General features: G+C 44.6%; 2 protein-coding genes across 5 annotated transcripts; both read left to right on the top strand.

The window, feature by feature from the left end:
- The first annotated feature begins 5,370 nt into the window (after nucleotides 1–5,370).
- Nucleotides 5,371–15,002, top strand: rph3aa (rabphilin 3A homolog (mouse), a). Its single transcript, XM_073477980.1, has 15 exons — nucleotides 5,371–5,486; nucleotides 5,635–5,764; nucleotides 6,171–6,254; nucleotides 8,195–8,302; nucleotides 8,488–8,649; nucleotides 8,812–9,013; nucleotides 9,174–9,253; nucleotides 10,400–10,474; nucleotides 10,813–10,922; nucleotides 11,019–11,145; nucleotides 11,695–11,748; nucleotides 11,963–12,114; nucleotides 12,796–12,877; nucleotides 12,991–13,087; nucleotides 13,882–15,002. Exons 1-15 carry the CDS (start codon nucleotides 5,371–5,373, stop codon nucleotides 14,013–14,015), a joined length of 1,713 nt encoding a protein of 570 aa, XP_073334081.1. The 3' UTR covers nucleotides 14,016–15,002.
- Nucleotides 15,003–16,928: 1,926 nt separating this feature from the next.
- pla2g3 (phospholipase A2 group III) lies at nucleotides 16,929–25,174 on the top strand. 4 transcript variants are annotated; one of them, XM_073478553.1, is made up of 8 exons: nucleotides 16,929–17,555; nucleotides 18,414–18,546; nucleotides 18,641–18,775; nucleotides 19,209–19,961; nucleotides 20,088–20,200; nucleotides 20,286–20,415; nucleotides 21,559–21,669; nucleotides 22,221–25,174. In XM_073478553.1, exons 1-8 carry the CDS (start codon nucleotides 17,030–17,032, stop codon nucleotides 22,471–22,473), a joined length of 2,154 nt encoding a protein of 717 aa, XP_073334654.1. In that variant the 5' UTR covers nucleotides 16,929–17,029; the 3' UTR covers nucleotides 22,474–25,174. The 4 variants fall into 4 exon arrangements, with proteins under 4 accessions (XP_073334654.1, XP_073334653.1, XP_073334652.1 ...); XM_073478552.1 differs by having other exon boundaries at nucleotides 19,209–19,991; XM_073478551.1 differs by having other exon boundaries at nucleotides 19,209–20,021.
- Nucleotides 25,175–25,224: the final 50 nt, after the last annotated feature.

Raw genomic sequence — 25,224 nt, 5'->3', positions numbered from 1 at the left:
TCTGTAACGAGGCCTCAGTCTGCTGACGGAGTACGAGCCTCCCTCACTTCTCCTGGCCTCCTTCAGTACAAATGAGCATTATGTTGTCACTGACGGACTGAAACTAGCAGAGGAAAGTCATTTCAGCTTCTGAGAACATCCATCTCATTCCTTCGGTCATCGCTCGGCCTCGGCTCTCAGCTCAGCTCTCATCACCACATCGGTCCGATACAAAGCCTGGATTAGTGCAGCTGATGCCTCCGATCATCTTGTAATCTCATTATCCTTTTTATTGTCACTCATGGGAAAAAAAAAAACGATCCCAAGATACTTGCAGCAGAATCAATGATGAGTGTAATACAGGTGGTCCATGATGCATTTGTGCTCCATCACCCCTCGGTGATGAGACCGGCTCTGCTGTAGTGATATCAGCATTACTGAGTAGTGCTGCACGAGACTCAGCGGGGGGTCGCGGGGTGACAGGAGGGCTCGTATTGATGTGCTGTCATGTGTGGGCAGTTCGTGTCCTCCTCAGTGGATGACATTGAGAAGCAGATAGGAGGGTTGTGTCCTGCTGCAGAGCGACGCTGAACATTGATCTCCTGTAAGGCAGCGACTGAGCCGCTCAATAGACAATTCATGCTGCATGTGTGTGTGTGTGTGTGTGTGTGTGTGTGTGTGTGTGTGTGTGTGTGATGGAGAGAAACCACTGACCCTGACTATCACTCATGGATAATATGATTTATAAATGATAGCTGTGAAACTTCCAGCGGTGACAAAGTATTACAAAGTACATTTATTCAAGTGCAGTGTCGAGGTTATTTACAGCAATTCAGAGATGGAGGAGACATATTTTAACATAGTAAAAGGAGCAAAACAACACGATAAAAATACTCTATTACATCTTTAAGTAATGTCAAGAGCTAAGAGCTTCACAGCAAGTTTCACAGCAACAACTGAAGGAGCTGGGGTTGGTGCAAGCTAACACTTTTAGCTTAGCAGCTACTGTGAAGATTTTGGCTCAAGAAAGGGCGTAAACGCCTTCCTTAGACTTGGATTATGTCGGAGAAGCTGCATGGAGACATTTTATTTGTTTATTTACTTTTATGGTTGTTTTCTCACATTTTAAATCAAGTCTCCATCTGCTTCAGTTGTTTAGCAGAATGCTGCAACTCGACGACGAGACTTCACCTGACTTTCCATCCAAGCTTATAAAATGTGGACGGGGTTAAAATGCAAGAAGTTTAAAATGAGTATACATGACATGTTGCCACTCTCATGTCTGCACGGTGAATATGAAGCTACCGCCAGCACCCAGTTAGCTTAGCTTAGCGCAAAGACTGGAACCAGGGGGAAACAGCTAGCCTAGCAGGAGCGGTCTGCCAAGAAATCTCATATCAGAAGTCCCGTAAAACAGATTCAACAATAAAGATATACAGCAACATGTTATTTAATGAGCTTCAGATGCTCAGAAGCAACAGAGCCAGGCTAGCTGTTCCCCTTGTTTCCAGTCTTAATGCTAAGCTAGGCTAATTGTCGGATTTTTACTTGTAATCAAGTATTTAATAGTTACTTTAATGCGAGTAAATTGTTTTGCATGATACCGATTTGTCATTTTCACATGGTCCAGGCTGTAACTGCAGTGATTTGATGCATAATGACATCAGTGTGCGTGAGTGTGTGAACGTGCGCGTGTGTTAATGTATGTGTATATTAGCGTGTGTGTGTGTGTGTGTTTGCGTGTGTGTGTGTGTGTAATCCGTTGAGTAGTGACTCAGAGGCTGAAAGTGTCTGACCGTTCTGAACATTTCCTTCCTTACCGACCCCACCTTCCTCTCTCACTGTGAAGCCTCCGAGGCATGCGCACACACACGCACACACACACACACGCACACACACAGGCATCAATCTGTCATGCTGTCACATTGTCCACGATGATAGCGACCCCGTGACATTTACATGCGTTGAGGACAGGACATTTTTCAGGGATGAGGAGGATGAAGGATGAGGAAGATGAAGGCCGCTGAGCCTATAAGTAAGTGAGGCATCAGAATATTCTTACTCAGCAGCCTCTGCCAGGTCTCTTGTGATGTTTAATGCTCGGACACATTCATGTAACAGAAAGTTCCTCCACCGGAGATTATTCAGACTCTACAGGGCGACTGAAGAGTGAGATGATGACATTAACGGATCGGGTCGGTGGCGGGTCCCTCTAATAATTTCAAGCTTGGCTGCCTTCAGAATCCTTAAAAATTGATTTTGAGGTTTTATTCTATACGGCGAGAATAAAAACCTGCTTACTACGGAGATAAAACTGTGCATACATTATTCAAAACGTGAAGCGTTTTCTCTCGTTGTCAGCAGCATCAGTCAGGTCCGCGAGGTGTCGTCTGTTTTCGGCAGCCCCGGTCGGATCCAGAGGCGAGAAGTTGAGGTCGTGCTTTCTCTCTTAACAATGTTCCTGTCAAAAGATAATGAGTGCGCTTCTCTGCAGTGAAAAATGTCTCCAGGCGGGCACATTGCAGACCAGACTTCAGTTCGTAGTCAAGCAGTCAGCCTCAATTAGCGCTCTATTTTAAAGCAGCTGCACGAGTGCACTCGGACATGACCGGCAGATGTTTAGGAATATATCAGCCACAGGCGGTGGTCCGGCAGTAGGTGTTGTAGTGCTGAAATAAATCATAAGATAATCAAATTAGCTCCTCTCAGAGCTTTTAAGATGAGTGCCTCTGCAGCCGCGGCTCACTGACGGCTGAATGGACGGTGAGATCTTTGTGTTCGTGTGTTACGAGCAGAATAAAGCACAGAAGCAGCTCGTGCAGCTTTATGTTGGGAGACTGAACCGGTCACTGGTTTTATTCAGTGCAGTTTAATTCAGATGAGTCAACACCGGGTTGTACACTTCTGATAATAGCAGCTCTGTAAGACTGCACCAAAGTCCTTTGAGGCAAGTCTTGCCACTCTGCAGCCATCTTAGCAACGTCCCCGGGCAGGTATTTCGGGCCTGAATGGGGAGAGAGCCAGAACTTTACCTTCAGTGGTCACCAGGACATAAAAACTGCATGTTTTAGAAATGAATAATCAGTGAAATCTGATTAAAAAACAAAACAAAACACAAAAAACCTTAATGCTGCCGGGTCGATGCTCTTCTGCGGCCCTGTCCAGCTCATGTAACAGCTGGTCTCCTGGTATCTCCTCCAGGCTCTTGAGACTGTGCTGGGAGACACAGCAAACCTTCTTGCGACCTTCTTGTGCTACCTGGAGGAGCTGGACTACCTGTGCAACCTGACTGGGCTGCAGGTACCACCTCATGCTACCAGTAGTGACAAGGACAGTAGCAATGTTAGCATTTGCATTTCAGAAGCCATCATGTGCACAGACACTCATCATCTCAAGGCAGCAGAGCAGCTCTTCAAGCTCCCTTCTTTGTAGCCTTCAGGTCCGTGGTTAATAATTATGCGTGGAACAAATATAGCTACCTTGATCAAGTCTTACATAACGTATTTTTATAAGGTGCACAGGCTTCTTTACAGTTTCTCTAAATACATCAGGAGAATGGAGCGTGGTGCTCAGCAGAGTCGTGAAGAGGGAAATATATGAGTGATTAGATTTCTTTGAATAATTGATGGATAAAATAAAGTAAACAGGGAGTAAATATAAGGAGAGCTTTCAGATTGTCAAAATGACAAATGGAGTCACTAATTGTATTATTCAATGTTCAGACAACAGCTGTGTTATTGTGTGCATGTTGGCTGTTTTTCCTTTTTTCTATTTTTTGCTTTAAAGATAAAATACGTAAGATTTCTGCATTGAAATGTCTGAAAATCGACGACGTTATCCCAAATGTTTTCAACAACGTTCAAACAAGTGAAGTCCACAAATTACGAATTGGTTACCAGCCAGTGAAACAAGTTTGACTCCAGGATCATTTGTGTTTATTTACCCTCAGTTCAGTTCAGTTCAGTCCAGCCTCTGATTGAACTCAGCACTCAGCAGAGACTCTGGTTCTGGTTCTGGTTCGCTCTCTCCTCTCTGTAACATTACGTTCATGAAGTAAAGTCCATTTCCCCTCCAGCTCCAGTCAGCAGTCAACATTACAGAACAGAAACACCCGACAATGGAGGTCACCTCCGGATCACTGCTGCAGTCAGGCTGATAAACAGGAGTGAAGATAAATCCACTTTTTAATCCCACAAGTTATAAAGTTAATCTCTGAGCTCTCCTCCCGTCGGTCTCCGGATCAGAACAGAATCTGATGAGACTCTGGGTGTTTATTCCTCCAGAAGATCTGGATCTGCACCCGACTGTCGAGCTCTGAGCAGCATCGTTTGTTTTAGGGACCTGTAGCGGAAGAAACAACATGTTTCGATGTTTAAGGGCGAGTTAACAGCAGCTGAACATTTTGTTTTTGCTGATCTTCATGGTTTAACACTGCTGCAGTGATGTCAGAGTGTCAGTACACTGTGACATCACTGCTGGGTGTGGTCTGTTGCAACAACCTGGTCTTGTGACTCTTTAAATAAAGTTAAATAAAGCCTGTTAATAACTGATTTTGCACTAAAAACACCCATAACAGGTGAACTATTTAGTATATTTTGTGCTTCACCAACTAAAACCGTGATACAGACAGACAGATGATCTATTTCCTCTGGTGAAGCCACGAGCTCAAACATGCATCGACATCGTTTCTGCAGTGAAAGCCACAAGATTATCTAACGGACACGTCGAGGGAAAACAACAACAACACTTGCCCCTCGGTTCACAAGCTGACGGCGTTTGATTCGCACTGGCAAGAAATTTGGCCTCTGCTCTGTCGGTTGGCCACAAGTGATTTAAAACATTGAAGGCAGCTTTGGGAAGCAGCAGCACTTGTAGCTTCAGACAGGGCCTGCAGATGAATCGCCTGACTCGAACTTTTATTGAAGTTTGTTGCCTTGAAGTCTCGAGTTTCAGAACTTTGTCAAGGTTAAAGTTTGTGTGTCGCTCACCAGTGTGGCTCGTTTGCTACCTTTAGAGCACCACGGCCCTTCGTCTTTGTTTTCTCTGGTCATGTAGCATCAATTTCAAATATATTTGTGTCTTTCCACTGCAAACAAAGCCCAGCGGTGAATACTTCTTTTCAGTGAAGTCATCATGTAACCCACTTGTTTGTGTGTGCGGCCGTGTGTGTGCGACACTTTTTGCTGAAGCTCAGCTTTGCTTTGAGCCCAACATGTTTCCAGCTGTGCTCCTGTCCGTAGATCTTAGTGTCTAGACCTCCTTAGCGATGCACTTTTTAGACTTATTGGCCTTTTGTCTGAGCTGCATTTTTTTTCTACTTTGCATGCCACTTATACGCTGTGTGTCTTGTTTTTGTGTGTTTGTGTGTTTGCGTTCAGGATTAGGAGGACGATGAACGTGTCTGGCGGCGCCCCAGGGGAGGAGCTCACGGATGAGGAGAAGGAGATCATCAACAGCGTGCTGGCTCGAGCTGCCATGATGGAGAGCATGGAGCAGCAGAGGATCGAGTGAGATGGAAAACTATTGTCTCTGTTGCACAAAATCACATCAGTCAACCGCACGCACATGCTCACTGACTCGGATGATGTTTTTGGTGTAAAAACCTGTGCCAAGTTTGTGTCTGCGCCCCTCATGTGTCTGCATGTGTTCTCTCAGGCGTCTCTCCAGCCGCCTGGATAATATCAAGAGGACGGCGTGTGGTGACGGCCAGTCACACTGTCTGTTGTGTGGGGAGACTTTCGGACCACAGGGGGTCACGGCCGTCCTCTGTGTGCAGTGCCAAAAAGTAGGTGGACAATCTCTCGATTCCTCCTGCTCGAATGAAGAGTGAAATCATACATGTCTCCTGCTCCCCAGAGGATGTAAAGACGTCTCTGCATGGACGGGATTTCTGTTTACTGTACTCTCTTTAGCGTTGTGTAGGTCCTGAGAGGTTTCCTATGGCGATAAGCGCCCAGCGAGCCGTACGCTAACACGTTCTGACACACACTGTGTATTTCCTGGTCTTGTGCATCACATTCTGTTTCTTGTTGCTCTCAGTAACTAAGTAGGGAGTTAATGCTCTCTGAACCGTAAAAATATATGTGCTCTGTGCACCTGCCATCAAGAACTAAATCTGTGTAGGCTTCTGCTTCTGTGTGTGTGTGTGTGTGTGTCTTATTTATGTGTTGTTGTTTGTTTTTTCTTTGCAGCACATTTGCAGCAAATGTGGGATCCAGAGCAACAGCAGGACTTGTCCTGCGTGGCTGTGCAGAATCTGTAATGAACACCAAGAGGTGAGGCGAGAGGAAAGATGATGAACAGAGTGGGTTTGATCAAAAATTATGCATCCAAATTATGCCATTATGTCATTCTCCTGCCGCCGGAACAGGAGCTTCTCACATAATATGAACCATTTTCTGGCTTTTAGCATCACACAGAATCACATTTCACCGTCCAGTGACCTGGAAAATTACCTTCCATTGATACTCCTTCAATATCCAAAACGAAGTAATGATTTATTACAACGCTTATTTAATTTTTTAAAAACACAACATAGTGTTTTGACTAATGTAAAACCTTAACAAAGCAGTTATACAATGCTGTTGTGACGATGGCGCTGTGTTTGTGGAGGTCGGCGCCTCAGGGAGCACAGACTCTTTAAATAAATGCTCCCTGCTGTCAGTCACACACAGACGAGCGACTCTGTGACGCTGCCGACACAAAGTCGTCATGTGTCCGTTTCAAAGTATAAAAGAATGAAGAGATAAACATCTTATCTCCCAGTAAATTCAAACTCACACACAAACACACACTTCATGAGTGAAAAGTGGTTTCAGTGTCGGCCTGCAGACGCCGACAGCAACTTATTTCAACTTCTTCCAACTTTTTAAGTCCTCCTCTGTCCTGTGACTGAACACGGGTAAATACATTGTTTTGATGTAATTAGCTGATTGTTTTAAGTCCATCTTTTGTCCCTTTATGTGACATTTTTTACACCACCGTCTTGACTCCCTTGTAAGAGACATTCTGAATCTCAAAAACAAAAATAAATAAAGTAATTTTGCCCACAAATCAATCTTTTCCCTTCTTTTAATGGGGCGATTTCTACACGTCTTTCTTTATGTGTTACTGTAAGTGACTAATGGGGACAAACACTTTTTGAAGTTGATCCACCGTGAGAGCGAGTGCTGCAGCCAGCAGCTGCCAGAAACTACAGCTGATGATCTGCTGTGTCAGCTCCGCCGCCGGCTCATTGTTTTACACACCAGACACATTCACACCAGACACCAACTGAACAGCAGCTATGACGTAGCATGTTAGCCAGTTAATTCTTGTCTCATTGGAGGGCTGATTAAACAGTAAATTCATTGTGGCCCACTGACCTCCATCCATCAAAGTTTTTTAATGGAAAAAAGGCGGCTAGTAATCGCATTTTACCACTTTTCTCGTCTTCTCCTGTTGAAAAAAGTGATGGTTGTTTGTCGAGGTCTCTTTAAAGGAGACTTACGCTCATTTTCAGGTTCATACCTGCTTTTTTTGCTCAACAAACACATCAGTTTTCTCAGACTGTCCAGTGCTGCAGCTCTGAAACGCTCCTGTCTCTTTAAGGCCCGCCTCCTTAATACCCAGTCTGCTGTGATTGGTCAGCTCACAGAAAACCAGCGGGATCCATGGTAACGTTTTCCTCCGTTTACAGAATCAATAATTTTTATCATCGTAAAGAAAAAAAAAAGACTCCCCCTCACCGTCTTGGTTTGTCTCTCTTCTACCTCGACGCCTCGTTCTCACCAGACTTCATTCAAAAAATAAGTAATTTTAACATCATAAAACAAACTTGATTCAAGCTCGACAGAAACAAAATAAAACTCAACAGAACCATCCTGGTTTGTGGTGCAACTCTAGTTGGGTCGAAATAAAACCTTTAATTCAATTCACCACCTGCATTACATGACTTTTCTTTTGCTAACAAGTTAGCCATATTAGCTTTATGAGGCGGTATTGTGTCACTGTTGCTATGGTGGTCGCCGATTGACATCATCATCTTTAAAATGTCTGATGATGTCATCGCAATACATCGCTATGTTTACATTTTTCTATGAATGAGATATTTGGGCCGTGCTCATGTGCCTCTGTGCTCACAGAACCAGGATTACAGTGTGTAACCTTTGAGTGAGTCGTCACTGTCATCTGAAGCAGCTGACTCGGTGTCTTATTGTTTTGTGTACTCCTGCAGGTCCAGAAGCGTTCAGGAGCTTGGTTCTTCAAGGGGAGAGACCAGCGGGGTCTGCCGCCCCCCCTCCCTCTGTCCGGATCTCGACAGTCCAGCATCGAGAACAGTTCTGCTCCAGATGGACCACATGAGCCCACAACACAGAGAAACAGTACACAGAGAGATTATCCTTCATTTGCTTACAATACAGGATAATTATTAAAATGTTAGCACTGTTAGCACTGACACCAGTGATATTGTGAGTGTATGTCGTCTCCTCAGAACCACAGCAGCAGCAGCAGCAGCAGCAGCAGCAGCAGCAGCAGCAGCAGCAGCCGTCCTGCGGATCAGAACAATGGGAGCAGACAGCAAGAACAACAGCTGACAGCTATAATGAGACTCAGTCCTCTCCAGCAGCTGTAACAAAGACTGAGAGACATGTGTTAGCCTCCAAACCTCCTCGGGCAAATGCGCAGCAGGTCGCCCCCACCTCAGGTAAAGTCACACTGCTCTTTCTAAGAATAAGCCCGAACGCCACAGGGCCGCTTTCAAAAGATGTAACATCAACATACAAAAAGATGCTTCAGATGGTTATTAATGGCCGACTTTGTCTCGTAGCGTCTCCAGCTCCTGCTGCTGAGGCGGAAAACAAACGCCCGGAGAGGGAAGAGACGGTGTCTCCTCCGGCTGTGCAGGAAAAAAGACAACCTGTTGTCTCCAGTTCACATATTCCTGCAGCCAGAATCACTCCACCTGTTAATCCACCGGTCAACAACCTCGCTCCCCCGCGACCCCCGCCGGATCGAACAGAGGACGAGGACGAGTACGACTCAGATGACGCCAGTAAGACTGATTTCTCCTCGCAGACAGAACCTCTGGTTTATTGGACATGAAAGTGTCTCTACCTGTCCCAGATGTTGAATACTATGAATTCACCCTCGTGAGCCTCCAGCTGGGTCAGAGTCCATCTTTCTAACGTGTTCCTGTGTTTTTCTTCTCGCAGCCACTCTGGGATTACTGGAGTTCAGTCTGCTTTACGAGCAGGAGAACCACGTCCTCCACTGCTGCATCGTTAAAGCCAAGGTAAACACACGTGTACGCAAAGACGAGAAGAGACGAGATGAGACGAGACGAGACAAAACAAAATAGGCTGAGATGAAAGTAGACTAGTCGAGACAAGACAAGAGAAGATTAAATGAAACAAAAGAAGTAGAGACGATACACGACATTACAAGAGTCCAGATAAGACAAGACGAGAGAAAAGAAGACAAGACGGGACAAGAAGAGACAAAAAAGAAGAGATAAGACAAAACTAAATTGGACAAGATGAGGCAAGAAGAGTCAAGACAATATGAGACAAGACAAGACAGTACAAGATGAGACAAGACGGGACAAAACAAAATAGGATGAGATGAAAGTAGACGATACAAGACAAGAGAAGATTAGACGAAACAAAAGAAGAAGAGACAATACAAGACAGATAAGACAGGAAGAGATGAGACGAGACGAGTCCAGATAAGACAAGACAAAATAGGATGAGATGAAAGTAGACGAGTCGAGACAAGACAACAGAGGATTAGACGAAACAAAAGAAGTAGAGACGATGCATGACATTACAAGAGTCCAGATAAGACAAGACGAGACAGGACAAGAAGAGACAAAGAAGAAGAGAGATGAGACAAAACAAAATTGGACAAGACGAGGCAACAATAGTCTCGACTCGTCTACTTTCATCTCATCCTATTTTATCTTGTCTTGTTTTGTCTTTTCTTATTTCATCTCATCTTTTCTTGCTTTATCTTGTCTCATATTGTCTTGAAGATAAAGCAAGAAATGATGAGATAAAATAAGAAAAGACAAGACAAGATAACATGAGAGAAGAAGAGACAATACAAGACAGTACAACATGAGACAAGAAGAGACGAGACAAGAAAAGACAGGCCAGATGAGACAAGACGAGTTAAAAAGAGTCGAGACAAGACAGGAACAGATGAGACGAGACGAGACGAGATGAGAAAGGACAAGAGGGGACAAGACAAGAAAAGACGAGCCAAGAAAAAACGGGCCAGATGAGACGAGTCAAGACGAGACAAGACAAGAAAAGACAAGTGACAGGACGAGACTTATCCAATAAGTTTAAATCATTTAGCACCACGTGACTGATACCAGAACATCAGGACTGTACGAGAACAGCTGACGTACGTAAACACTTTTCTTCTTGTGTCTCAGGGTTTGAAGCCGATGGACTCAAACGGACTGGCCGACCCGTACGTGAAGCTGCACCTGTTACCTGGAGCCAGTAAGGTACGATCACTTTAATAACTTCAGGGAGTTTGACTTCAGCTCTCTGTGGAGCCATCAGCCGAGGAGCTGCAGAGAAACGTTGTGTTCAGTGATCTCATGACAACACGCAGCCTGTGAAGAAGCTGCAGCGGCGCCTTTATTCAATTTGGGACTCAAATTACAGGATGGAGCAAAAAAACCCATCAACTAATGCTCATGGCACCAAATATGAGCCTCCGCTGCTCCTCCATGATTTATGACTCGTCTTCTCTCTGGAGTGAACATTGTACTGGCAGTGAAACAGAAACAACTTTCTTTGTTATAACATCTGGAACATGTGTTGTGTTACTGATCCTCAGTCGAACAAGCTTCGCACCAAGACACTTAAAAACACTCTGAATCCCGTGTGGAACGAGACTCTGGTCTACCACGGGATCACCGACGACGAGATGTCGAGAAAAACTCTCCGGTAAAGAACAAACTTCTCCTCCGTCTGTGCTTTGTACCAGTTACATAAAAGTAAAAGGTTAAAAGTTTACCGAGGCACGCTGTCTTCTGTCCGCAGGCTTTCAGTGAGCGACGAGGACAAGTTCGGACACAACGAGTTCATCGGAGAGACGCGAGTCGCTCTGAAGAAACTGAAGTTTGACCAGAAGAAGAACTTCAGTGTTTGTTTGGAGCGAGTGATCCCGGTGAGAACCACGCTGACATCACACGGTGTGAAACGCTGTACGCTGAAGTACAGCCAATTAGATTAAATGATCTGAACTTACTCTTTCTATCACTGCATGTAAAGGAATAGTTTGACTTTTTGGGTCATACCATTTTCACTTTCTTGTCACGAGTTTGATGAGAAGATTGATCCCATTCTCATGTCTGTGTGCCAAATATGAAGGAAAAAAGCAAGGAGACAGTTAGCTTAGCTTAGCATAAAGACTCTAGACAGCTAGCCTGGTTCTGTCCACTGGCAACAAAATCCAGCACCTTGAAAACTTTCTTGACACCACTGTTTGTTCGTTCCCGCATGTTTTTATGTTTACGCCTGTTTCCAGCCTTTATGCTAAGCTAAGCTAAGCTGTTGCCGGCTGTAGCTTCATATCTACTGTACAAATATGGAGCAAAAATTTCCCAAAATGTTGAACTGCATTGTCACATCGTTGGTTTAGCTGGGCTGATTCACGGTGCTCATGGCGGTGATGATGATGATGATGGTGGTGTTTACGTCTTTACTCTCCTCACAGGTGAAGAAGGCTGTCGGAGGACAGGCTCGTGGGATGGCTCTCTATGAGGATGACGTAAGGCTCTGATGTGGATCTCATATTACTGTGCATCAGATACATGTAGATAACTTTACACTTAAGCAGGTACATTATCCTCCATTAGTAGATATTACGATGATCACTGCATAATCTCCAGATATGTGCGCAGGTCAAAGAAGCACGAGGATCAGTGAAATGAAATACTGCTAAAATACTTCCTGTTTGCATGTGTGTGTCTGTATGTGTGCAGCTGAATGAAGGCGAGGACTCAGAGGAGAGGGGTCGTATCCTGGTCTCGCTCATGTACAACAGTCAGCAGGGTCGTCTGATCGTGGGCGTGGTCCGCTGCGCTCACCTGGCTGCCATGGACTCCAACGGATACTCGGACCCGTTCGTCAAAGTGTACGTTCAGCTCCTCATCCTCATCTGTGCAGATCAGCTCTCATGAAGACTTGTTAGATTATGGTTAAAGGGACATTAACAGCGTCCTCCTTGGCTGAGCTGTATCGTTAGCCATGTTGCACACTTCCTGTTGGCAGGTGTAGAGTCAGATGATAAGATTCAACCAGGTTAATATGAAGCTACAGCCAGGAGATGATTAGCTTAGCTTAGCACAAAGACTGGAAACAGGTGGGAGCAGCTACCCTGGCTCTGTCCAATGATACAAAATCCGGCTACCAACAACTCAACTCTTAAGTTTTTGTCTTATTTCTACTAAACTAAAAACAACAACAAAACAACACAAAAGTGTTTTTTCCGGTGTTTGTGCTAAGCTACGCTAACCATCTCCAAGCTGTAGCTTCATGTTTAGTGGCCCAGACAAAGAGGCAGTGTTGATCCTCCAGAATGTTGAACTATTCGTTTTAAATGTAAAAGTCTCAAAGTTTTAAACACACTCTTGCAGGATATTATATATTTATAGTATTTTCAGAATAGAACAGACCTTATTTCAGGCGTTTAACCAAAAACCCCTCGACTTTGAGACGAGGGAACCGTAAGTGAATAAATGCTGACTTACTTCCAGGTTTTAGGACTCGTTCCTGCAGCAACGTTTACTAATCGAACATTTCTTTTGTGCCGTAGGTGTCTGAAGCCAGATATGGGGAAGAAAGCTAAAAACAAGACTCAGATAAAGAAGAAGACCCTCAATCCAGAGTATAACGAGGTCAGTTCTGTCCAAACTCGCAACATACTGAACTTTGCACAGCCGTCTGCTCACCCAGACCTTATTATATTTATTATTACATTATAGATTTTGTAATAAACTCTGTGTTGCAGGAATTCAGTTATGAAATAAAGCACGGCGAGCTAGCCAAGAAAACTCTTGACATCTCAGTCTGGGATTATGACATGGGGAAATCCAACGATTTCATCGGTAAGTGTGGATATATTGTCTTGCAGTCACATTTCCTCATCCGTCTAATTGGTCATTTTTAGCCGTGCTGGTGGCTAAAAATAGGGATTAAATGTCTGCTGGTTGGTTGGTACACCACCTCAGTTCAGACTGAAATATCTCAACAACTGTTGGATGGGTGGTTCAAACATCCATGGATCGCTGAACTTTTCATCATCAGTTTAAACGTGTTAATACTTTGTTTCATCACTAAATACTTGCAAAACCAATCGTATTCCCATCAGCCTCAGCTGTGTGCTGGGTTTAGTGCAAATTAGCAAATGTTAGCGTGTTAACACACTCAACTAAAGTGGTGAACATACCTATTAATTGCACCTGCTTAACATCAGCATGTTGGCATTATCATCAAATTATCAACAGATGATGGACAGTGAAAATCTGAAGGAAAATGACGCCGTATTCGAAGCTAAAACAACATATTTTACAACTCATTAGCTAACGTTAGCATTCAACCTCTTCATGGATAACTTTACGGTTTGAACATCCGGCGCGTTTCATTTCTACGCTCATATAAATGTGACCAAGACGTGTGTTAATCATTTAGAATAAATTTGCTATTGTATCGTGAAATGTAGCTAGAAAGTGGTTGGATGTAAATTTTACATGCATCTGTTGTCTAAAGGAAGCTAACGGGACGTTGTTTAACTTTGAAATGTGTCCCGATGTCTGTCCACATGAGCTTTTTGGCATCTAAAAACAACCTCACAGAGCTGCTAGCATGAACATTAATGCTAACTTTTCTTGTCTGTCTCCAGGAGGATGTCAGTTAGGCATCCAGGCTAAAGGCGAGAGTCTGAAGCACTGGTACGAGTGCCTGAAGAACAAAGACAAGAAGATCGAGCGCTGGCACGTTCTGCTAAACGACAGCACCGTCCAGTTTGAAGATTAACACGTCTTCTCTTCTTCTTCTGTGTGTTTTTCTTTTCTTTCTCTGTCGTTCTCCCTGATTGAATATTGTCTTCCAGTGAACACGGGTAGACGGATGTTATCCTCTTTTTGCTTTCACTGTTTGGTAGTTAATCCCAAAGTGCAATGTGCAAACGCTACATTTCCTTCGACAGTTTTCAGGTGACCAACATGGATGTTGACCTTGTGGGGCTCTTTCGTAATAAGGAGCGATCACTGAACACCACACGACTCTCATTTTTTTTGCCATTTTCATATCATAAACCAGATCATATAATACATGTATCTTACCTGACACGCGGTAATGATTGAATAGTGATTATTATATTTTATGGCGCTGATAAAACCTGTGTTATCGTCAACATTAGGGCGGTATGTTGTAACAAAGTGTGCCTCCATGCTCGGACCCAAACGAGGGGAACTCCCAGTTTTCTGTCTCTGACCTCTTCTTCCTCCTGTGATGAGATCATGTACTGTGTTATCAGCTGATCTGTGTGACCACGTTGTTCGAGCGCTTGCGTCACCAAAACATTCATTTCTCTTGTGTTGTTTGTGCATCACGCATAATGTTAAATATTAAAAGTGGGACGCTTACACATGTTTGGTTCCTAAAATATGATGTGAACAAACCCGTTCTTTGGTTGTTGATGCTTTGAAACGGTCTCTTTGTCCCAGCTGTCACTGACGTCACCTTCACCTGTGCATGTGTGAGCTCTCGTCCGTCTTCTGCAGGAATCCAACGGCCCGAAATGCTTCTGCATGACATTTTATTATGAAGAACAAAATTTGATTATGCAGTGCGAGGTGCAGGAAAGTCATGTAATATTCCTCCAGAGATGTGTTTGATTGATGAGTTATCAGATCTTCAGCTTAGTAATCAACATGTTGCTCTCTGTATTCATATCGATGCATGTCTGACCTCATGTTGTAGCAAAACACGTGGCAAATAAATAAAGGCATCATGACACTTCCTTGGCTCCGCTTCCCGCTTCTTCACATGTTGTGACATGGCAGAAAACTTTGTCTGAATCAGGTGAGGTTTCGACCAATCAGGGCGGACGGACACGCAGCTGAGAAGCTTGTGAACTTTGACTTCTCTTGATAACACCTGCCGTCTGTCCAAGTAGGTGAAAGTTGACGGACCTGTTACACTCTGTGAGAAGTCAGATGGATCCTCCGTTTCTCACCGATGAGGTTGTAACGTGGAGGTAAATCAGAAAGAAAGCTCTGACAGGAACATTCACATGAGGTGTGAAATACCAATCAGTACATCTGAGCTGACCTCCAGACCTCCAGATCTCCAGACAGCAGAACCGACTTGTAAATGTGTAGGATTTTAAAAACCACAGTTTAGCTTTGGGATTTGGCTTTAAAACTCATGTCTGCTCCTCATGAGGTCAAAGAAAAGTGAGAAATGTAATAGAAATGAAAACTTTACTGGCTTTAAAGGTCAGGACTTTAACTTTGGGATGACGACCCGACCTACAGTCCGGTTATTATTTGATCAGTTTGGCGTGAGACTAAAAAAAATCAACTTTCTTACAAACTGGATGTTTAATGTCAGAGCAAAGTTATACTTTAAAGGGACAGCTCGCCCTAAAATGAAAATGCAATCATTATCTGGAAGCCCAGAGACGCCAGGCAAATTTAAAAGGCTGTTAGTCATCATCAACCACACAGCGAGGGTGTAAATAACTGTTCTTGGAGGAGCTGTATGGAGACATCTTATGTTTGTTTTTCCTTAAAGTGTGTGTTTCCATGATAAGTGTCCTCCAGGTCGCCCTTCCAGTGGAGAAAATGTGATAAACTGTCCTCTAGGCTTTAGGACTTCTGCCAGCTCACTTCTGGTTTAGCGCCTGGCTAACTTGAATGGGGATAAAATAATTTAATAATTAATAATTTAATCTAGACTTTCCAAATGTTATCGGACCTAATGGCTCAAATTCTCACAGTGAAACAAGTTGCAGGTTGTGACGCTCAAAAAAAACGTATCCACCGTTTTACAGCTGCTTCTCTCACAATGTTAGCTTATGGAAAAGCTCCGAGCTCCCAGGCCAGACCACTAGCTGCACGGCTAACTGAGCTAACGGTAGCTACAGTTAGCAGCAGTTAGTGGTTATTCTGGCGATAAATGCTTTTACATATTGCACCTTTAACTGTTCACACAGACACAACAGGACTTGACCTCTTTCTGCATCAACAGATCTTCGTTGAGTATTTTAGCTTCTTGTTCTCGTTCCTGTCGGAGAGTCTTCTCTGTTATCGTCGGGTGTGTTTTACTGCTTCTCTAAATCTTTTATTCCCTCTTCATATCGCCTTTTAGATTCTCTCTAGATGTTTTTATTAGTTTATTGTATCAATCAATGATCAAACTATCTATAAACACCTTCTATTTATTATATATTCATTTACTAAACCTTGGCCTATTTAATTTTATGTTTTATTTCTACTTATTTAATTTCCTTGTGTCTACATGTTAGTATATGTGTGCGTGGCGAGCTGTTCAGACAAATGTCTCCTGGTGGGATCAATACAGCTGATCTGAATCTGAATCTGTTGAAGGTTTTTTCAAAATAAAAGACATTAAAAAAAAAGTCATGTTCTGTTCTGGTCACATTTGCAGATTGATAAATCTATTTGTCCCCTGTGCGTGCGTGCGTGCGTGCGTGTGCGTGTGTGTGTTGATCAATATGTCCCGGTCACTGTCAGTGATGGGGGGACAGATGGGGGGAGGGAGGGGTGGAGACAGCCTGATGTTTAGCGGCTCTGACAGGTCACATGACTGATTTGGATGTTGTGTTTATTTGGAAACCCCCCGCGCGCCTCCTCCTCCTCCTCCTCCTCCTCCTCCTCCTCTCCTTTAAACCCGACCTGTCAGTCTGTCAGTCCGTCAGTCTGTCGCTCCTCACTGACTGAAGCAATAACCTGGTTAAGATCTCAGGTGCAGCAGCTTCTCCACCTCCTCCTCCTCCTCCATTCTGCTCCTGACGCGCCACCATGACGCACATCGCTCCTCTCCTCACGGTCATTTTCACATCATCATCACTCCTCCTGACGTGGTCTCCTGCAGGAGCCTCGCTCTCCTGCGCCTCCATCACAGTTCTGGATAACACTGACGTGATCTACACTTTTCTCCGGAGCGACCCCCTGCGGCTCTACAGCAGCTCCTGGACCGGGCAGCGCGCTCTGCTCGGCTGCGCTTGGAGCGACGACGCGGCGCTGATCCAGAAGTACTCCTCTCGGTGCCGGCAGCGCACGCACGAGTTTACAGATCATCCGAATGAAAATTACGATGTTGACTCGATGTTTGAAAGAGAGGATCTGTGCGTCTCTGCAGGGGACGCCTGGAGCCGGGAGCGCACCGGGGAGAGGAGCGCTGCTGCTGGGTCACTGCCTGAGAATCATCAAGGTCGAGCTGAAAGGTCAGAGGTCAGGAGGCTTCAGCGCGTGAAGCGCGGGTTCATCGTGCCAGGGACTCTGTGGTGCGGCTCAGGCAACAAGGCGCCATCATATGAAGATCTGGGTGAGTGGATTCAGACTATTACTGGATGTTCATGTGAGGAGGTGAGAAATCTGAGGGGTGGTTAAATGATTAGAGGAGAGGAACACAAATAAATAGTGAGAATATCGAGGCTGCAACCTGTGATGAGGGGTCACAAGACAGTGATTCATTTTAAAGCAACATTATGTAACTTTTTACCTCATGTTGATGGTACAGTGTCTCGTCATAGTATGAATGGTGACTCTTGCACCTCGCCGTCCCGAAAACAGCATCTCTCCTCGCAAGTGGGAGCCAGACAGGGTCAACCGTTTACTCGATGGTGATTATGTGATGCAAAAAAACTTTGTCACTTCCCATGATGCATTGTGGGTCAGGATGTCAATCACAACACTTTATAACAGCGTCCACATGATTATAAACAGTCGGCGGGTACATGTTTAGATTTACAGCTTTACCGTATGCCGGCGCTGCTCGGTTCAGTGTGAACAAAAAACATCACATAACACTGTGATGACGTCATGAGCTGTGTTTGTAGTTAAACTGTTACAGGCCTGGGACGTAATGTTAGGTTTAGAAAAGATCATGTTGTTTTTCCATCACACCTGTCGGCCCGGCTCTGCTCGGTTTGACTCGGAGCGGCAGGGATTTGCATTTTCCACCACACCCGGGCTTCCTGCTTGAAGGCGCTTCTCAAACCAATCACGAGCGGCTCTGCTTATTCAGTTACAAACACCTTTCATTTCCTTTTACTTCTTCACAATAAAAGTCTGCGTTATTTAGTCATTTAGAAGCTTTTATTATGAAGCAGCATCGCAGGAAACGTTACGTTTTCAGCAGCAGTAACTGAACATCCTGTCCGTCTCATCTCACCTGTTGCAGGAGTTTTTGCAGAAACCGACAGCTGCTGCCGTGAACACGACCAGTGCAAACACACCATCCTGTCCTTCGACTCGCAGTTTGGTGTCTTTAACAGCAACATCTTCACCATGTCTCACTGTGACTGTGACAAAAAGTAGGAAACATCGCCCCCTCGCTGAAAAAACCTCCAAAAAAGTTTCTTTGAGGCTTTCTGAAATGTTTTGAACTAATAAAATAATCGTCGGCAGGTTCCACAGCTGTCTGACGGAGGCGAAGGACAGTATATCTGACGTGGTGGGATACACCTTCTTCAACCTGCTGCAGATGCACTGCTTCGAGTTCTCCCACCGACTCCAGTGCACACAGAGGAACTGGTTTGGGATGTAGGTGAAGCAACACTGTGGTGTGTGTAGGTTTCCTGTACTTGTGTCCAGCCGTGCAGATAGTCACAGTTCATTTGTCAAGGCTGTGGGACGTCAGCCAGTCGGCTCCGTCACGCCTGCCTGCAGCCGGCCTTCTCGCTTTTATTTGTTGGTTTAAGTACTTCATGTACTTCATGTACTAGATTAGATCCACTGAACCCAATTCCAAAGGTGATAGAGGCATTTTCGGTTGTTGGCCGAAAATGGCTGGATCCCCTTTAATCCGAGACGCTTCACCTTTAAACAAATGTGATGTAACGTCTTCAGCTGCAGGCTTCATATGGAGCGGATGGACTTGAAAGTGGTATCGACCCTCTTGTGTAACTCTTGGCACGGGAGCAGATAACCTCCCGAAATGTCAATATATCATTTTAACCTCTGTTGTGTCTTGCAGGTGTAAAGAGACTAAACTGGCTCTCTATGCTGAGGTGCACCCGCCCACGCTGTACGACTCTCCCAGTCCAACAGAGGTCAGCATCAACAGCTCCTTCATCAACACGACCAGCAGCACGTCACGTCCTGCTGCAGCATCCACAGTCCCTCCACCCTCCACCTCCACAGTCCCTCCATCCTCCAACTCCACCTCCACAGTCCCTCCACCCTCCAACTCCACCTCCACAGTCCCTCCATCCTCCAACTCCACCGCCACAGTCCCTCTATCCTCCAACTCCACTGCCACAGTCCCTCCACCCTCCAACTCCACCTCCACAGTCCCTCCACCCTCCAACTCCACCTCCACAGTCCCTCCATCCTCCAACTCCACCGCCACAGTCCCTCTATCCTCCAACTCCACTGCCACAGTCCCTCCACCCTCCAACTCCACCTCCACAGTCCCTCCACCCTCCAACTCCACCTCCACAGTCCCTCCACCCTCCACCTCCACCTCCACAGTCCCTCCACCCTCCAACTCCACCTCCACAGTCCCTCCATCCTCCAACTCCACCGCCACAGTCCCTCTATCCTCCAACTCCACTGCCACAGTCCCTCCACCCTCCAACTCCACCTCCACAGTCCCTCCACCCTCCAACTCCACCTCCACAGTCCCTCCACCCTCCATCTCCACCTCCACAGTCCCTCCATCCTCCACCTCCACAGTCCCTCCATCCTCCACCTCCACCTCCACAGTCCCTCCACCCTCCACCACCACCTCCACAGTCCCTCCACCCTCCACCACCACCTCCACAGTCCCTCCACCCTCCACCTCCACCTCCACAGTCCCTCCACCCTCCAACTCCACCGTCACAGTCCCTCCATCCTCCACCACCACCTCCACCTCCACAGTCACAAACACAACAGAGGGACCAGCAGGACCAGGACCAGGACCAGGACCAGAGAGTAGAGACAACCTGGAGAACATGTTATCTGTCAGGGAGCAGGATGCTGCAGGTATTCAATATCGTTCACGTCTCTCCAGTGTATCAGTTCATGTTTCTTCGCCGCAGTAACAGATCTGAACATTCACACTGAACAGAGACGCAGCTGTCCTGTGACGTCTACAAGGATCTGGATGAGTGCAAGAACAAGATCCTTCCCCAGCAGACGAGGTACGGCCTCCAGAACCAGGAGGCCACGACGCTGTACCACTGCAACTGTACCACCAGGTAAAGAAACAGTTTCTTCATATTTGTTTAGTTGGTTGGTTGGTTTGTCGGCAGGATTACACGAATACTACTGAATGCATTTTCATGAAACGTTGTTAGACGATGGATCTCAGCCCAGAATAGACCCAAGTAACTTTTGGTTTGGATCCAGGAACTTTTTCTCACTTTCTTTTATTCTTTGAAAGGCAAAGTATTTACGTGTTTCCTGTAAATCGGTGAGGTAGGGAGGGACTTTTCAAGATGATTGAAATGCAGCCAGATGTCAAAGTAGTCGATTCTGCCCGACAAGGAGCTCCCAATGGAGACAGCCGATCAGCATCTGAGACCAACAGCTGTGCCCCTAGTTTTGCTTCATCGTCATTGTCTTGTTGTCCTTGTGGTTGTCTGGTGTCCTCATTATAATTCTGGTTCAGAAGTTCTGGGCGGTTTCAAAGTTTAGAATGATTCAAGGTTGTCGAGTTTGATATCGGAGAATGCTTGGTTGAATTAAAGGGGACTGTTGGGCCTTGGCAGAGGTGTGCACTCTACTGAGAGTGATTATTTTTTACCTAAACTATATATTTTATTGGCAGGATTAATTGTAAATTTAATTGTAAAGCGTTAGACAATATTCATTTAAGATAACGATTGTTTTTGAGCAAAGATAACACAAAAAAACCCATAAAATTATCTCTAGCAGGCTAAATAAATATTCAGTTATTACTTCCTCAGCAGTAAATCACATTTTTTTGACATATTGCCACACTGGAACACAAACTTTGATCTTAACGCTAAACTAAGACCAACACCAACAGAAAATCTGCAGAGTCGTCTGGATTATCATGATATATAACGATGTGTCACTCCGTATCTAGATTACACAAATTGACCTTAACCTCCATTTAGAGTAAATATTTACAGAACTATTTGCAGAGTTGACAGACACGGTGCACTCACCTTTGTTTCTGTGCGACAACGACAGACCAGACATGTTTCATAACTCTGAAGTGACACACTGTTACATGAACCTGCACAGAAATGATGTTATATTATCATAATCTCATGTTTGCACACACGCTCCTCTTCTCTGCTCCGTTCATCTGCTGTGTTTGGTTTATGTTTTCTGTCTGTTGGTCTCTGACGTGTTTTTTTCCGTCCTGTCAGATTATTGCAGACTTTGGCGAAACAGAGACAGCTGACCGACGTGCAGGCTCGTCTTCTGGGACACGTGTCTCCGTCCTGCTTCCTGCTGCAGGACTGCACAGCAGGCAGCAGGTAAGACTGCAAACATTATTACATTTATTTACATCCCGAAGCATTGTTTGATATGATAAACAAAGTCCTGCATTCAGAATCCTACTCACAATATGTAAAAGTACCTTCAGCAGAATATTCTTCAAGTATCATCAGTAAAAATACTCCTGTGACTGAAGTCAATGTCAGAGCAGCATCTTACTGTTGCAGCTGCTGCAGGTGGAGACAGTTTAAACTTTATATACAGTTAGCTAGTTTAGTCCAGTGGTTCCCAACATGGGGGGCTGGCTCCTCCAAAGAGCAAATATGTATTCATTTTGTAGGACTTCTCTCTAATCTTTGCTTTTCTGTCAAATAACAGATCATTTTAGCTCATTGTCCCTCAAAAAGTTATTTAAATGAACGCCTCTGAGAAGTTTAGTTGGGGGGGGGGGGAAGTGCAATATTTAGTATAAACAAGCATAAAATGGAGATAATCTATCTAAAAACTGTACTTAATACAGTATTTGAGTAAAAACACTGAGTCATCATCGCAAACCTACCTCTGCTTCTTCTTCTCCTCTGTCGAACAGCTGTACAGCCGTGGTGGTGCAGGCAGAGCTTCCTCAGGTGGACCAGAGGAGCGGAGCAGACGTGGAGGAGCAGCGCCATCTACAGGCAGTCAGACTGAAGGTCAGGAGGCCAAACACCAGGAGAGCAAAGAGGAAGGACGGAGCTGTGAGGCTTCTTCACAGACTGTGTGTCAGGATGGTCCACCGCCAACTCAACAAGAGCAGGAAACCAGCTGCACGCCGGCCGGCAGGAAGACGAAGACAGCTCGAGTGAACGGGAACATTACGGAGGGTCAGAGTGATCGATATTAAATAAGACAACGTGAAGTCATATGAATGAGTGCAGATTAAATATATAACTTCATTTTCATTTTATTCCAGCACAGAAGTCTCCAAAGGTTTTACATCATAACGTCTCTTAACATCATAAAAGTCTTTGTCAGACAGAATAACACAAAGAAGAGTCGGGTTTATGGATCTGACAGATAATATTTATTTATTTATGGATCAACAAAAACACAATTTAAAGGGATAATATGTCAAAGAGCTAACGCTTATTTACAACATCCCCCCAAGATGTTAAAATAGAAAACATGAAAGCAGATATTAGAAATAAAATAAATAGAAAATGATGGAATAATACAAATCACCTGAAATAAACTCAGTGAAAAGTGAGTTTTTTTTAAAAAAAATCACAACTTCATGCTTGGCTAATGTTTTTATCTGCATGTATTCATCTGATTATTTCAAGTCTTTTATGAATATTGAACTCTTTTGGTCTCAATTAAATTTAGTATTATTATGTATTCATACTGTCTGAGTCTGGGACAATACTCGGTACTCGGTTCTGACCAAACTGAGCCACTTTATTGGGACAAAACTGTGGAGGCAACAGTTCAGGTGCGACTAATAAAATGAATGGCGGCTGCGTTTCACTCAGGTGTGCCAGGTTGAGAGTCCTGCTGGAATAACTTAAGGACACCTAATACAACTGATCCTCCATTAAAGTGATTAGCTGCACCTGTGACTCCAGGACCGGCAGTGTCGGTCCACCACTGTGGTCCAGACTTAAACATCCAGACAGATTCTGGATGGACTTCCATGAAATGTTGTCCAGATGTTCATGTCACCCTCAGGATGAACTGTAACGACTTTGGCGCTCCCTTAATTTCTTCCGATTAGCATTTAGCGCCCTTAAATACCAGCAGCACTGATGACATTCCCACCAGCCTCTGTTGTACTTTGTGTTTACTGCTAATTAGTAAATGTTAGCATGCTAACACGCTAACCCAAGATGGTGAACATGGTAATTGTAGCAGCTGAACATGTCAGCTTTATCTTTGTGAGCATGTTAGCGTGCCGTTGTTAGCACTTAGCTCACTTACCACCGTGCCTAAGTCCAGCCTCGTAGCCACTAGCGTGTCTTGTTCTGCTATGAGCCAAAATGTCGGCCATTGAAAAGGTCCATTGGGTTTCATAGCGGTGGTACTGTGACATTTTCCCCCACTAAAGCTCTCAGTGTATTTGTAAATATTTGTTGCATGAGTTAAGAACAAATGCAGATTATGTTGTTAGCTCAGCACATCATGTAAATATCTGTATATAAAACACATGTTGAAATTTTCGATTTAAGATGTGAAAAGGAAACATGACTGATTAAGATTTAAGAGAACAGTTTAATATTGTGGTAAACACGCTTGTTGCTTTCCTGCTGAGAGTTAGATGATCGCCACTCTCATGTTTATGCTTAGCTTAGCGTTAAGACTTATTTAAAGACTTTTTTCGTACGGACTAAAGTTTTAAAGACAGTTTTCTACCACTGGACAGAGCCAAGCTAGCTAGCTGGTTCTGGTCTTTGTGCTAAGCTAATCTAGGCCTATCTCCTGGCTGTAGTGACATTAAGGCTCTGACGCAGCATTGATCTTCAACTGCCGGTTAGCCTAGCTTAGCATAGAGATTGGAGGCAGTTGGAAACTCCCTCGAGTCACCAACCAGCGTATACTCCCGCACATAAAACCAAAAATTGTTTGTACACTTCGGTTTTGAACACAGTAAACAAAGTAGATATCCACCTTAGCTCCCGAACTCATCGACAGTGGTATCGATCTTCCCATTTTACTCTCGACAATATAGCCCAGAGATAGCTGCCAGTTAGCCTAGCTTAGCATAGAGACCGGAGGCAATGGGAAACGCTGGAGGCACTAACCAGCATATTTTACCGCACATAAAACCACAAATTGTTGTTTTTAGACTTTAGTTTTGAACTCAGGAACCAGTAACACGATTATCGCTTAGCTTACTTAGCTAACGCTTCTAAAGCCTTAAAAATGCCGTCTGTGCTTATCATGCTAGCTCCTCTAAGCAATATCATCCATAATCGATTCCCCGGTAACCTCTGCGGTGACCTACTCAAACTCACGGACAGTTGTATAGATCTTCCCATCAGAGATAGAGGCTAGTTAGCCTAGCTTAGCATAGAGACTGGAGGCAGTGGGAAACTCCCTGGAGATATCCACCTCATTCCTAGCTCCCAAACTCATGGACGGTGGTATCGATCTTCCCATCTAACTTTCCACAAGAAAGCATAGAGATAGAAGCTAGTTAGCCTAGCTTAGCATAGAGACCGGAGGCAGTGGGAATACAGCGGATATACTCCCGCACATAAAACCACAATGTTACTTTTACACTTTGGTCTTTAACACAGTAAACATGAGATACAGACAGTTTACCGGCGAGCTTCAGAGCTGCTCGTAGGCTAGCAGTTTCCCTCTGTTTCCAGTCTTTATGCTAAGCTAAGCTAACTTCCTCTGACTTCATATTTCTGAGAGCGGTTTCCACCTCGTAAATAAGATGTTGAGCTTTTCATTAGGTCAGAAGATGTTTCCAACTTTTCAAATGTTACACGTGTTTCATTTTTTTTGTAGTTTTGTTGATGTTTTGTTGACTTAATAAAAGTAAACAAAAGAAAAAGAAAACATCTCTTTTATTCCTCCAGCAGTGTGTGTGTGTGTGCGTGTGTGTGCGT

This window comes from Pagrus major, chromosome 12, assembly GCF_040436345.1.
Source record: "Pagrus major chromosome 12, Pma_NU_1.0".
Taxonomy (NCBI): Eukaryota; Metazoa; Chordata; class Actinopteri; order Spariformes; family Sparidae; genus Pagrus; species Pagrus major.
Note: the sequence above shows the minus strand (reverse complement) of the source record. Positions and strands in the feature narration are given on the sequence as shown.

Excerpts from the sequence above, each read along its gene's own strand:
- rph3aa (XM_073477980.1), top strand. The coding sequence starts at position 5,371 with ATGAACGTGTCTGGCGGCGCCCCAGGGGAGGAGCTCACGGATGAGGAG. Across the intron at positions 6,255-8,194 it reads TCTGTAATGAACACCAAGAG|GTCCAGAAGCGTTCAGGAGC; the intron begins GTGAGGCGAGAG and ends GTACTCCTGCAG. Across the intron at positions 10,923-11,018 it reads ATGTCGAGAAAAACTCTCCG|GCTTTCAGTGAGCGACGAGG; the intron begins GTAAAGAACAAA and ends TTCTGTCCGCAG.
- pla2g3 (XM_073478549.1), top strand. The coding sequence starts at position 17,030 with ATGACGCACATCGCTCCTCTCCTCACGGTCATTTTCACATCATCATCA. Across the intron at positions 18,776-19,208 it reads CAGAGGAACTGGTTTGGGAT|GTGTAAAGAGACTAAACTGG; the intron begins GTAGGTGAAGCA and ends TGTGTCTTGCAG. Across the intron at positions 21,670-22,220 it reads GACTGCACAGCAGGCAGCAG|CTGTACAGCCGTGGTGGTGC; the intron begins GTAAGACTGCAA and ends TCTGTCGAACAG.